A 14,286-nucleotide genomic window follows, 5' to 3' on the forward strand; every position below is an offset into this window, starting at 1 on the left:
GTTAGTGTCAGAGTCGAGAGCAAGGAATGCGCTGTGTAAAAAAGCCTTCACACATAACATTTTGGCAATACTCCATCTTCAATGTCGCGATGGTCATCATAATTAATCAAGTCATTTATAGCCCAGAATTAGGTGGAAATTTCCAGAGATCTTGTCATGCTACGAATTAGCCACATCACAGCTGTGATGGAAAATTCGGCAATAAGCAGCGTGTGTTTTAATACATGCAAACATGTTAAAGTAAAATATTGCCTAGTTTGTGCATCCTTGCAGCGACAAGGCGTCCCAAAATTTGTACCCAGGTTCAAATTTAGGTGCTGATCCTTTCACTCCAACACAGTTTCTTGGCACCGAGATGCCAGAAAATGATGTCCAAACACTACTAATTATAGGTTAAGGCTTCGCCTTGTCTCATAGAAGCTCCTCCCCTAATGTTACAAAAGTTTCTCAAGATGAAATTGCTTTGAGATGAGGTCAAAATACTTTTTTTCATTATACAAAAATGAGGCCTGGTTTGTTCCAATAAATTCTCATCCCTTCACTTCAAGAGGGGAACTGGTCACCAAAGCAGATGGTTCCTAAGCAGTAATTCTTTCTTGATTTCACTAAGGTTTAGCTAGTTTGTTGGTAGCAAGAAGCTACAAGATGGTACCAAAGCAAGACTTTTCCAGATAGAAACTATTTTCAACATTGTTCCTTGATACCAAGATGCCATGGAATGGTGCCCAAGCACTACTCAAAACAATAGAAGGTCCCACCCTAACTTTAACTTATGTTTCTAACTTTATGATTCTACACCTGCCTTTATTTCATCCTATTTTATTAGTACCGAGATGCTGAAAGATGGTGCCAGAACACTAATTTGGTCTCTGAGCTCTGGTGAAATCCGACTGGATCGCAGGGTATTCCAGAATAAGAGCGGCTCGGCAGATAGCGTTCCCTAGGTTTGTCGGTGGCCAAACACAAGTGGGCATGGTCTACGTTGCGATTTCTAGGACAATGCTTTGCAAATGTGTGACTTAAGACTTTCATTCTGCTTCAGTTTTTTCAGTAACACCGGGCGGCGCCTCCAGGGTTAATGTCTCCCAGTCGCAGAGTTGTTGTCCTCGGAGCCAGATCCAGTGTGCGCGCACCGTCCATTCCACAGCTTGCCACCGATCCCCGCGCATAGAGCTGGAGTAAAAAGCCCACATAGGGGATCCTTTGTTTAAGAGAGTCTAGGCATGTAAGAAAATTTACAAACCGCTAAGGTCCACACGCCATTGGCTGATGAGCCCCTGTCTGCCCCTTGCGAGAGGCATCTCAAACGTGTGTGTGTGTGTGTGTGTGTCTGTGTGTGTACGTGTGTGTACGTGTGTGTATGTGTGTCTCTCTACATGTGTTTGTAACCTTCAGCTTTGGCAGCCTCTCGCTAGAGGCGACCACAGTCACCATCATCATGACAGCAAGGAGCTTGCCCTGCACTCAGTTTGCGTAGCCTGTCCTTTTGCGGAAAAGCAAGATGGCCACTGATACATTTTAGTGTGTGAGGGAAAGGGGGGCTAAGGTAGGGGAGGCATGCTGCTGAAAACGCAGGGTCTTCCTCCCGGGACGGATAAGGTAAAAACAAAGGCAGGTTGAGTGTGTGACTTAGTGGTCAATAGTCTAGTCTCAGTGGAGCTCATCCCGTGGATTTAGCTGATTGAAGTGCTTTATTTGGAACCTGGTTTTCAGTGTGAGGGTGTTGGGGCTTGTCATTTCCAGGTGGGTTTTTAAAGGACTTGACGGCAATGACGCTTTAGCTTGGAACCGTTTTCTTATCCCGTGTCATTTTGTATTACTTTCAAGAGACACTCATTCGAGAGCCGTACTCATGCACCTGCTGTTATTTCTGGCAAGCTCAGCATGTTTTGTAATCCCAACTGGTCAGTTGTCAGGCTACACGTCGGATAACAGCCTTCTCACCCACGCGGTCTCTGGTCCTTTAATGTTTCACCATCATGGTGGTGCGTTTTTCCCCCTTATCACAGAGGCAGGAAATGCACTCATGTGAATGAAAAAAAAGTTTCACATGCTGTGTAGAAAAGAGAAACCACTACTACTTCCACTCTCAGATCAGGAAAGGGGGGCACGATTTCTTTAGTGTAGCATAAATTCATCTCTCCCACTTCGTGATACGTGTTTGTTTGCGAACCCAAGTCGAGAAACACTCCAAACCTCCCCTGGAGACACGTTGCCCAGAGAGAGCGGTTTGTGAGGATTCAAGCGTCTGTGACACCACTGTTGCTAGGGTTCCTCTTTCAGCATGCGTGAAGATTTCAATCCCAACTGCTCAAGTGTTTTTGTCAACCCTTAAAGGCTTCAACAGGCACAGGAGTTTTCTGTGGGGCAGCCAATGGCAATATTTGTTCCCATGTAAAAAACATCACACTGGAAAGAAAGGCCTTTTGAGTATTTCTGTACTATCGTTGATATCCAGCTGAGGCTCTCTGGGCTTTTAAATGAATATCAAGGATACTGTCATTTGTTTCATATTTTTGACATCGAGCATGAGGTTCAATTATTAGTACACTCTTTGTCCACCCCTTCATAAAACAAATTTGCACCCTTGTAGAATGACTTGTACCATAATTTTGGCCTACTAGTACATTGGAGTGTAATGATATCCAAATTTTAGAATAGGATCTTGTCAGGATATGAACCTCACAATATGATGTAGGTTGGTGATATAAAAAGGTGACCATGACTGGATAAAAAGGGATGATCTTCTTCTTTTCCTTTCGGCTTTTCCCCTCAGGGGTCGCCACAGCGAATCAATGTCCTCCATCTATCCCGGTTTTGTGCATCCTCTTCTCTCACACCAGCTACCTTCATGTCCTCTTTGACCACATCACAACTGTCTTACAGTCATGATACATGTCTTGCACCGCTCTGACATACTTTTCCGTCACTCCAGACTTCCTCATGCAATGCCACAGCTAGGATAAAAAGGGATGATATTGTTTGAAAAATAATAATAAATCATGATGTTGAAATCGTCATACTAGTATGCCATATTGTCGTACTCAAGCAGACAAAGAACTTAGGAGTACATGACCTAATATTCATAGGATCCAATAAATGTTAAAACTAAGTTTCATAGTGTGCAACTTTCAGAACAGGGTTAAGAAAAAGATACAGTCATTCTACTTTTGTGCCCAGTTGGTTCTACTCGTGAGGACAAAGAGCAGATGAGTACATGGACCTCAAACCGGTCATCAATGATATCAAACGGCCTCACCGCCTTGCATGTGACTGTAGGCGACCCGAGACAGACCCCCACCATCCACACAAGCCCACCCCACTCCCCACAGAGATATGCTGGTTAAATGTGGTAAATTTACAACTCCCAATAAGGAAAACCATTTTTCACAGCAAAGCCAAATGGAGAAGAATTAAAAACACAGGCTTGCACCATCCACCCTGTGTGTTGCCCATGTTTCCTTATCCGCTTCCAAAGGTTATCCCGGGATTAGAGTTGCATCAGCAGTTGCGTTGCTTAGAGGCCACATGCATTTTTAAAAGGTCTAAATCAGACAAAATTACACAATAGAATCATAATCAGAAAACCTTTATTCGTCCCACAATATATACCCTCCTATAGCTGCTACACATCTCGTGGGGGTCTCAAATTAGAAGCATGTCAAGAATAATTGTCAAACTACAAAAATATCAAAATATGTTATTTATCTCATAAAACGATTTAAAACTAAGCATACAAACATACTCAAATTCAACATATAGAGAAGTGATACTAGAGCTCTGTTATCTTAATGCTAACCTAGTAAAGTAAAATTGAATGCTAACGTTAGCTTGGCCAATGCGTTCATGAATGTAATTTATTGTAATCTACTGTAACTACGCATTACATAATATGCAGTATGATATCTGGATATAAAACACAGCAAATGTTTTGGACAATGTAGATAGGAACTATGATATATTTAGAATTAGTTTTGCTGCTATCTCTCACTCGCTGATTTCCTCTTGTCTGGAGCTAACTTCCTCTCGCTTAAACAAGCTACAGCCAGGAACACGAAAGACACCAAGCTAACGGGACTTAAAACATCTATTTACAGTGAACAGCTGAAAAAAAATAACGATTGTGATGGCTCATAACCTGTCAATTCATAATGTCTAGTTAGATGCTAACTCATGAATTGGACTGGATTGGATTGGATTTGCCTTTATTAGTATCGCAGTAGAGAAATTTACATTTCACAGCAGCAAAGTGATGAAAGGAATGAAAATAGAAACACAAAATACATGAGCTGCTGGAAAGGCATGGAATTGAAGAGTTATGAACCGCCACCATTTTTTCTTTTGCTTTATTTTTTGCAAAACTTTGAGTATAATGTAAGTTTCAGCTTTGACACCATCAGAATTGGGGATCAGGGGGTGTGGAGTGGGGGGGGGGGTTAATGATATGGCAATAGATGTAAAGTCATTTGTCAAACAGCAGAGGGTGTGTAAGATGTAGCTAAATTGGAGCTCGGGTTTGTCATAATGCACATTACAAACCGCCTGCCAACTGCCAACAAAAACAAGGGAAAAAAAAGACTCGTCTGCTGTGGAATCTGAGGTTCCATAACGAAAACACGATGTAATGGTTTGCTTATCCGGATCCAAGCTGAAATGTTATCCTTTCTTCCTGCGTCTGTGCGTGGTAAACATTTACAGCAATGCTTCGGCAACATTTTTCCTGTCAGCGGCCATTTCCTTTTCATAGAGTCCTTTGAGGGCTGTACTGAATTTATGAAAAATATGACACAACAATCTATCTGAAGTGTTATGGGTATTCATGCCTTTTTACAAGCGTTCCTCTTAGGTTTGTGTCTTAGGTTATGTTAGGACAAAGCAAATGTTTGATACTCTCAGCGAAACCTGGCTTGGTATGGTACTCAGCTATATAATCATACAATCACAATTACAGAAGCCTTTGTAGCGTGGAATCATTTGCGTGTTTTTAATTTACAGTAAACCCTTTTCAATGAGCTCCTGTGAAGTCACAAGTTGTGAATACATCAGTGTGCAACATGTATTCTGGAAAACAGGCATCGTTGAATGTTCCACAGGTATCATAAGCCACATTAAAATGAACTCTCTCAACTTTAGTTCCTGTCCTGTGTCCTGCTTTTCATGCTTTTTTTCCTTGAGAAATAAAATGAGCCCCTTCCCCCTCTCCCCTCCCTCTTCCTCTCTTTAAATTTGAGCCTATTGTTTTTGTCCAGTCCAGGATGTTTCTGATCTTTTGATGCAGATCAACTCAAGGCCAGTTTGGCATTTATCGTTCAAGTGAAGCTAAAGTCAATGATAAGAAATAAACAAGAGTTTCTCAACCTCTAAAGCAAAGGTGTCAAACTCAAGGCCCAGCGAGCCACGTCATTTTATGTGGCCCGCGGAAGCGAATCATGTGTCACCTTCTATGATCCTTGCAAAAAAAATTCCAAAAAGGCAAATTGTTGTATGTAATAAATAACATTAAAATTTCACAATCATTTTGCTACCCTTTTAAGACTCACTCATACAATAATTGAATTATAGTTGGTTTGACAGATTTCAAAAATGGTAATCCATCAATTTGATGTGTACAAATAATAATATATAAACATTTATCCAATTTCATTGTCATAATGCCACCCCGAAATAAGACATAGCCCAGAGTAGCGCGCAACAAAAATTCGTTTGACACTCCTGTTCAAAAGCATGAAGTTGAACAACATCCTTTCTTTTGTTGTTATTTTTGTTGACAAATAGGTGATTATACTCAAGTCAACGTCCGTTATTCAATACGCTGCGTTTTTGCATGTTGAATCTGTACAGCAACGGTTTTATGTCTGCTCAGTTGGCTTATTGGGGTGTGGTGATGCGGAGGGTGACATTTGTTGAGTCTGTTTGAGCCTGATAGATTTGGTGAGGCGTTTCTTCCATGTAAAAAGAGGCCGAAACCACGCTGCTTCATCAGATCTCATATTGCAATGCCGTGCCACACACTGAACCAAACCTCCATATCCCTTTTTTCAGCTGCCAATGTATAACTATTCTGTGTCAACGTAATAACATGTCGCTACTTTCTCACACATTTTCTTTTTCTGCAAATAAATATCGCTACCGACGGTTCTCCTTCAAACAGACACTCGGCCATTTTGACAAAGTAAGATGCAGAAAGTACAGTTATGTTTTTCAACATCGGTACAATTTACCCTTTTATGCACCCTGAAACCTGATAACAAGATAAGATTTCCACTGTAGTAAACGCTGTCAATGAAAGATCCACTGAAGAGCAGTACCCAAGAAATTTGTGGGCTGCTGTCATGCCGGCCCACTGTGGCGTGGTGGCTGAAAATACAGACATGCTCGTGTATAGACACATCTGTATGGCTTGGCAAAACACAGTGCACAGCCACTCTTGCAAAAGCATAGTCACACTCGAAACACACTTACTATCTGCTGGGCTGCAATTCTTGGCTTCACCCCAGGAGTCTCATTGAAGGCTTGAGCATGAATGTTTTGTTGCCTTGTGTTTGGATTTGTGGTTTGCCGCAATATTTGCAACCGTCTTGATGGTGGAGTTGGCAGATGCCCTCGCCGTGCTGAGAGGAGTTGCGCTGTGTTCCTGACCGGTGCTGAGTCACGCATACCACCACATCGCCTTGACTCACCACTTTATTATTTTCTCCTTCTGTCGCAGGTGGTTCCAGAAAGTGAGTCGTTCAATGGCAAAGCGGAGGCTCAGATGGATGTCACCCACACGGCGGCAGAGGAGGATGAGGAGGAGGAAGGCCATGTACGACATACAAAAACTCCTCCCGTCACCAAAGCGCTTCCCCACAACCTGGACCTCGGCAGACGACCGGCACTTATTCAGCGAGAGCTCGGGCTGCAACTGGGCAACATTGCACTTCAACATGTACGCTCTTCTGTGAATTTCCACAACGGTTCTTCGGACAACCCGACAAAACCTAACGGTGCTAACGTGACCGCCGGATGTCACACTGACCTGAAGTCTTCATACCACAGGGCTATGATGGCCTCAGAGTCTCCACGCAGCATAGTCAACAGCATCCCCTCTCAGAATGGACCCAAGACACTTCCATATGACACATTGACCCCACAAAAGAGGATCAAACTGGAAGAGGATGAAGAGGCAATTGACACACATTTTAGTGACAAAGATGACGTATGCGAAGACCCTCTGTCCACATTGGCGGCGGTGGTGTGCCTCTCTGTCACAGAGAGGCGAGGATTGGAGGAGAAACTCTTCAGCTCACGTCCTTCTGCTCTTCGCTGCATCAAAACGGAGCCGCCAGATTTGCACTTAATCAAGACAGAGTCAGAGGACTTGAGGAGTGACTTACTGAGGACTCCCCAGACGATAAAAAGTGAACCGCCTTCAAACGACCTGTTACCAAGCGTGCAGTCTTTGGCAGAGAAGAGGAATCTTAGCTTTGACCAGGCTATCGCCATTGAGGCCTTAACTCAACTGGCAGCTATACCTCAACGCACACCAATGTTTGTTAAAGATGAACGAACGAGTGAACCTCGTGTTTCTATGGTCATACCGCAAGCGACCTCAACCCAAGAAGTCAAACCTGCAGCGGCAATCCACTACAACAAAGTCTCCGTCATTAGCTCACCAGTTCACCAGACTTCAGTAATACACCCACCTGTGTCCAGACAAGTGAATATCATCCAGCGTTACCAAGGCACAAGGCCGACTGACTTTAAAGGAGACGCTAATGGGGCACCCTGCAGGAGGACATACCAAGGCTTTGCTTCCCGTGTCATCAAGTCTGAGTACAACAACTTGCATCCTGGCAGCATGCAGCTCGGTAAAGACCGCCAGCATCACTTTTGGGATGACCAGGAGAGACCAAAGACGATGAGGAACCAAGACGAGGAGGAGGTTGCCGCCCAATTAGCCGACCTCGCTTTCATCATCCAGTCCCGTCAGAGACAGCCGTCTAAGGGCAATCATATGAAGGGGACCCCTGTGTCAGCTATCAAGTACAACTACAACTCACAGTTATCCCCCGGTCAGAAAAAGACCCCCATAAAGAAGGCTAAAACAACTCCTTCCAAGCCCAGGAAGAAGAAGATTAATGAGGGACCTCAGGAGGGAATCAACCGCAGGACCCCTCTTTCAAAACGCATGGCCAATGGAGATCCCTCCCATCGAAGCAGGGGAAAGAAAACCCCCCTGTCTGGCAAATCAGGTCTTACCCATCGAAGGAATCTGTTTCTTCCTCAGGCCCAAATTGACCTGAAGAGATACCTAGCTGAAGCCCAGGAGGAAGCAAGGCAACTCAGCCATCACAGCGCCCAGACTCACCACCACAGGACCAACGAGAGCCAACCCCCTGAGAATCAGCTGCTGTCTTACCTTCACAATTCGCACCACGGTCCTGCCGCAGGACCAGGGCAGAGAAGGTGTTTGTTAACTCAGGTAGCGCAGCTCTGCGAAGGGCTGTCGCACAGCGCTGATTCCGAGGCTGCTGACCTCGGCCACGCCGCCTACCCTGGTCCCGCTAATGGCCTCTTGGGTGCGCGGCAGTCCCCACCTCCAAGCCAGCAGAGCTACTACAAGCTGGAGAGGTCGGGGCCTGTTACTGTCTTGTCTACATCTGCCGATGGAGACGTGGGCCAGTCGTTGGAGTCCACGCCGTCTAAGCACAGCGTCAACAGTTTCCTGGAGTCACCCATGGCTTTCCTGGATACCCCGACGAAGAATCTGCTCAACACGCCCTCCAAAAAGCTGTCTGATCTTCCTTGCTGTCAGTGTGTGGGTGAGTTGACATGAGCGGGGAATTGATCCTTTACTTTCTGCATTCCTCCTCCTTCTTGTTCCACTTGTAGTGGAGCTTTTCAATGTGACTGCTCTCTTACCTCAGAAGACTAAATTGTATGCCTGAACATGAGTGTGAGGGGTTTTTTATCGATATCTGCCCTTAATTGGCTGGCTAGGGTGTACCCATCCAATCGTCATTAAGTTTGGAGTTTTGTCATATTTTATTGTGATATTGTATTGAATTGGGCAGCCCACTTGTTGAGTGTTTAACACATTGACCTCGCAGTGCAGAGGTCGTGGGTTCGATTCCAGCTCCACCCTCCCTATGTGGTATTCCCCCTGTGCCTGTGTGGGTTTTCTTCAGGTACTCCGATTTCCTCCCACATTTTAAAAACATGCATGGCAGGCTGATTGAACACTCTAAATTGTCCGCCGTAGATGGCTGTGATACGCTTTAGCACCCCCCTCCCCCCACACACAGCCTTTGCGAGGATAAAATTAATGTACGAATATAATGGTTTGATACCATTCAGTTTGGTCTCAAATAACCCTATGCAGGATTCTCAACATTCAGTTAGTCGTCTGATTGTTATACCATTGTGTGCTTTCATGTCAAGGCGGATTTTAAAATAAATTATTTGTTATTCTTCACAGACCAAATCAGTGAAAAGGAAGAAGGTCCTTACTATACTCACCTTGGAGCAGGACCCAGTGTTGCAGCTGTGAGGGAACTGATGGAAACCAGGTAAAGTACCTCAATTCGCAAAGTACCATTGGAAAGCCATTTGAGCTTTTTCTCCATACCAACGTACAGGTAGAAAAATTATCCCGCACAAGTAGAATAACCCTCTTATCAGTAATGTTTTTTAAGTACCATCTTTTGTTGGTTGAGCACTGACTCCATAATCTTGATAACAAACATAAGGCCCATGTACTTGTATGCCCTTTGTACTTAGTAGTCAGACAATTTATGGGAACGAGGCATTTTACATGAGCATTTTTTTTCACAGCGTGCTAGTTTTCATTCATAATTTAGCGCATTAGTAGGAACTTGAATAAACGCTCAAACGGCTTGCGGTGAACCCATTTCAGCAGTTATTCCCAGCGCAGTTGGTTCATTCATATTTCACTGCATTAAATAAATGCTCAAGCAACTTGCTACTGTTTATTAATGCTAGTGCTACTACAACTACTACTACTACTTATACTATACCACGACGACTTCTGCGATAATTGGTATGACTTGGATGCTGGATGTGTGTGTGGGCGTTCTCAACGCCAAACATGCTATGCCTGTCAAGTACGGGCTTGGTGGAATGCGGCAAGGTCACTGCTGAGGAGTCTTCCATTAAAAGGAAGCGTGCTCAGCATGTGCACCTGACACACACTTGACAACACACGCACACACACCCCCACGCACACACACACACACACGACATGTTGAGACTGGAAAACTGTGATGTCACCAACATGACAAGATGTGTTAAAGAGCAGTCTTGATTGGGTTAGGGGTGTCAAATGTGTTTTCGTTTCGCCCTTGTCATTGTTAGGCTTGTCGTCGAGACTAAACAGTGTATAGTAGTGAGACAGTATCTTAACTGCGTTGAAGTTTGTTTACGGAGGCATGTGGCGAGAGCGCAAGGCAGTGGTCTTGTTCCGTATCTTGGTCAAATACAGCTCTGGGAAGAAAAAATCAAGAGAACACCGAAAATGTGTCAGTTTCTCAGATTTTGTTGTTTGGAGGCGTTTCGGTGCCTTCCAATAAGAATTTTGAATCAACTTTCTCAAATAAAATGAATAGAAATGCCAATCAGCTGTACTCGCCTCTGCCCATGAAAAGACATCCCAAAAAATTTGTTTTTAAGAAGAAAAACAGTACTGTGTCATAATCGATTTGTAAAAACATTTCCATAACTTAATTAAACACAATGTAATGAATCCAACATTTGGCCAACTGAGGGCAGTAAAATTCTGTCATGTAGAAATAAATGAAGCGTTTCACTCTAAATGACTCAGTAACATGCAGTAATAGTATTTTTTCACAAAGGATAAAAAAAAATATTTGCCCGTGAGTATTGCGATACTATTTGTCTGTCTACGTGTGTTGTTGATGCAGTCTGCATTAAAATATCCAAGAGTTGTAACAGCACCATTTTAAGTAGCCTTTTGTGTGTGTTTGTTTTTTATTTTTTATTTTTCATTTTTTACCATAGATTTGTTCTGTGTGGGAACCTGAAAAATCAACCACCACACATAATTCGTCCTGTATTTTATTAGTTACAGATATATGGCTAGCTTTGAACAAAAGTCAAACAATGATTTTGCGGGCCACGTAAAGATGTGCATGGCTTGAACTGGCCCGCAGGCTCAATAGTTTAACGCAGACACGTCCAAAGGCCGGCCAGTCGGCCAAATACGGCCTGTGGTCAATTTTCATCTGGCTTGCAGCCGCCGTGATAAAATCAATAACGTCTGGCCCGCATGCAGAATTAATACATTGGGCAGTAGCGCTATTACCTGCGTGTGCTAAGTGCTGCCGTCTAGAAGCCCAATTAGGAACAGTAAATTAGTATATTATATATAGTATAGTATATTGACTGAATGAGCCCCCCCAATTTTTTTAAATGGCGACAATCAACAAAAGGACGAAAGTTTTCTGTCAGGGCCTACGGTTCGAGGATGGGGAGAAATTTGGACTATTTCTTCACTGTATTACATAACAACTGTGTCTGCCCCATTTCTAAAGAGACAGTGTCTGTTTTCAAAGAGTTCAATGTGATCCGATTTATTTTCAATGCTAATTGCTAATATATATAAAGAATATCACCTACTTTTTTAACACACCAAATGTGGCCCCTTTTGCAAAATCTTTGTACACCCCTGGTTTAAGGTTTGGGTACTGTATACTGAATGAAATATCAATTTGTCCTCTGCATATTTGTGTCGAAGGTATGGCGCCAAGGGAAATGCGGTGCGTTTGGAAGTCGTTGTCTACACTGGAAAAGAAGGAAAGAGCTCACAGGGTTGTCCAATTGCTAAATGGGTATGTCACAAGCATATACGTATACTCTGTGCCCTGTAAATGTTTGTGTATATACAGTATATATTTTTTAATCCTACAACACAATTAAAATGAAAGTTGTGTTTGTGTGTGCGTACGTGTGTGATAACGTGACAGGTTGTCCGGCGAGGCAGTGAGGAGGAGAAGCTGCTGTGTTTAGTACGGCAGAGGCCAGGGCACCACTGTGACACTGCCGTACTGGTCATCCTCATCCTGGCCTGGGAGGGAATCCCGCGAGCAGTAGCGGACCACCTCTACCAGGAGCTCACGGAAACCCTCTTCAAATACGGCTCACCCACGATCCGACGCTGCGCTCTCAATGAAGAGTAAGCGCCTAAGCTATGCTTAAACTACATACTAAGACTGCAGTTACACTATCATTGCAATTTGATAAAAGACAGTTTCCTTATTTGGCTGATATGTCAGCAAATCATATAGGCAGGTTGAATCTTACTTTCCTTCCACTTGTGTGACATTGCTGCCTCGGGATTGCAAATATGTATTTTTTGTGTATTGTATTTATGTATACAGTACAAGGTTTAAATGTGGCATGATACATTAGCCTTTCATTCACCACTTTCTGCCCTGATCCCCTTTTTATTTTCCCATTAAGTCGCACCTGCGCCTGTCAGGGTTTGGACCCGGACACTTGCGGAGCATCTTTCTCCTTCGGCTGCTCATGGAGTATGTACTTCAATGGCTGCAAGTTTGCCCGCAGCAAAGTGCCACGTAAATTCCGCCTGCATGGTGACTACCGGGAGCAGGTACGGAATTGTTGCCTCGTCGCTGTTGTCAAAACCAAAATGATCGTGATTAAAGGTATTATCCTGATACTGGAGTAGCAAGAGTTCTGTCAACCCAAAAATCCCATTATTTTTTACCTGATCCTCAAGTTTTTTTAACCACCTAAAAGATATGGTTTTCATATCTCATCTTTTTGACTTGCAGGAGGAGAAGGTAGAGAAAAACCTCCAGAGTCTTGCCACTGACCTTGCACCACTGTACAAGTGCCTCGCTCCCGAAGCCTTCCAGAACCAGGTGCGAAAACGTTTTTATTTCACATTTCCTACTCTACTCTGTGTGAGCTCTCAGCCATACAGGAGTGGTCCATCGATGAAAAGGTTTCTTTAGCCGTCATCTGTACTTCTTTGAAGGTGACGGACATTTCGCTTCTCACAAACTGTGGGTACCCTCAGTGGTGTTTTAACAAATGTCAAAAGGAAAGAATAGGGAATGAAACCAAAAATTCTGAAGATATAAAAAGGAGAGGAGTAGCAGTACCTTACATTGCAGGAGTTTCTGAAAACTACAAAGAGTCCTTTGGTAACACAAAATTCCTACTTATTTCAAACCGATAAACACTTTAGAAAAGTTAAAGATAGGCTGCCAAATGAAAAACAAAGTAATGTAGTTTATTCAATACATTGTAAGAATGAAAATTGTAAAGAGCAATACATTGTGGAGACTAAACAAATTCTCAAAAAAAGACTTTATCAACATCGCAGGGATAATACAAGTGGGCCTCAATCGGCAGTACATTTGCACCTAAAAGCTAGCAACCACTCATTTGACGACAATGAGGTGAAAATCTTAGTGAAAGAACATAGATGGGTTGAAAGGGGAGTAAAAGAAGCTATTTTCATAAAACAGCTAAATCCTTCACTAAACCGATATGGTGGTGTGAGGTTCAATTTGGATCGTTCGTACAACAGACTGCTTATAGGCAACATAGGATTAGTTATGCTGATGAGGTGATACCAGAGCAAATAGGGCAGGCCAGTCGTCAGTAAGGACAATAGAAGCAATCAGTGGAGCCGCAGGGGGTAGTCCTCTGCTCCCTCCAACCTGAGAGCAGGGACCTATCATAGCAGAGTCCGGCACCGCCGCGTGTGGACAGTAGTAATATATATAGGTCCGAAACTACCAGTAAGACTTTAGTTTGCTGAAGAAGCATCTTGGATAAGAAGCGAAACGTCTGATACCTTCAAAAAAGTACAGATGACGGCTGAAGAAACCTTTTCATCATTTCCTATTCTGTTTTTACTCCCACTGGCTTCCAGTATGCCGTATTTTCTGGTGTATGAGGCACAACCACAAGCCTTCAATTTCTGCAAAAGATGACCCTGTGCCTTATACGCAGGTGCGCCTTATATGTGCAGTCATATAAAGCCAAAACAACAACTACTGTCAGCAGCCACCGACTAAATTTTTTTTAGTTGTTCTTTTGACTTCAAGACGACGCTGCGGGAGTGGCTGCCTTTCCAGCAGCTCATGTATTTTGTTTTTCTACTTTCATTCCTTTCATCACTTTACCGCTTTCTCCACTGCAAGACTAATAAAGGCAAATCCATCCAAATCCATCCATCCATTTCCCCCCGTAGAAGTAGTAATGCGGCCTCTACTGTAGTGTCGTATACAA

The 14,286-nt window shown here is 43.4% G+C and overlaps 1 protein-coding gene across 3 annotated transcripts in view; it reads left to right on the forward strand.

The window, feature by feature from the left end:
• The window catches only part of tet1 (tet methylcytosine dioxygenase 1), a 34,849-nt gene that overhangs the window by 13,326 nt on the left and 7,237 nt on the right, over positions 1 to 14,286 (forward strand). For all 3 annotated transcript variants that reach the window (XM_089012378.1, XM_089012376.1, XM_089012377.1), the window contains exons 3-8: positions 6,710 to 8,804; positions 9,461 to 9,551; positions 11,756 to 11,849; positions 11,985 to 12,193; positions 12,481 to 12,631; positions 12,816 to 12,905. In XM_089012378.1, the coding sequence (XP_088868504.1) occupies positions 6,710 to 8,804; positions 9,461 to 9,551; positions 11,756 to 11,849; positions 11,985 to 12,193; positions 12,481 to 12,631; positions 12,816 to 12,905 (2,730 nt within the window). The remainder of the gene's footprint in view (positions 1 to 6,709; positions 8,805 to 9,460; positions 9,552 to 11,755; positions 11,850 to 11,984; positions 12,194 to 12,480; positions 12,632 to 12,815; positions 12,906 to 14,286) is intronic.

This window comes from Hippocampus bargibanti, linkage group LG13 (assembly GCF_051943395.1).
Source record: "Hippocampus bargibanti isolate YZ-2025 linkage group LG13, ASM5194339v1, whole genome shotgun sequence".
Classification (NCBI taxonomy): Eukaryota; Metazoa; Chordata; class Actinopteri; order Syngnathiformes; family Syngnathidae; genus Hippocampus; species Hippocampus bargibanti.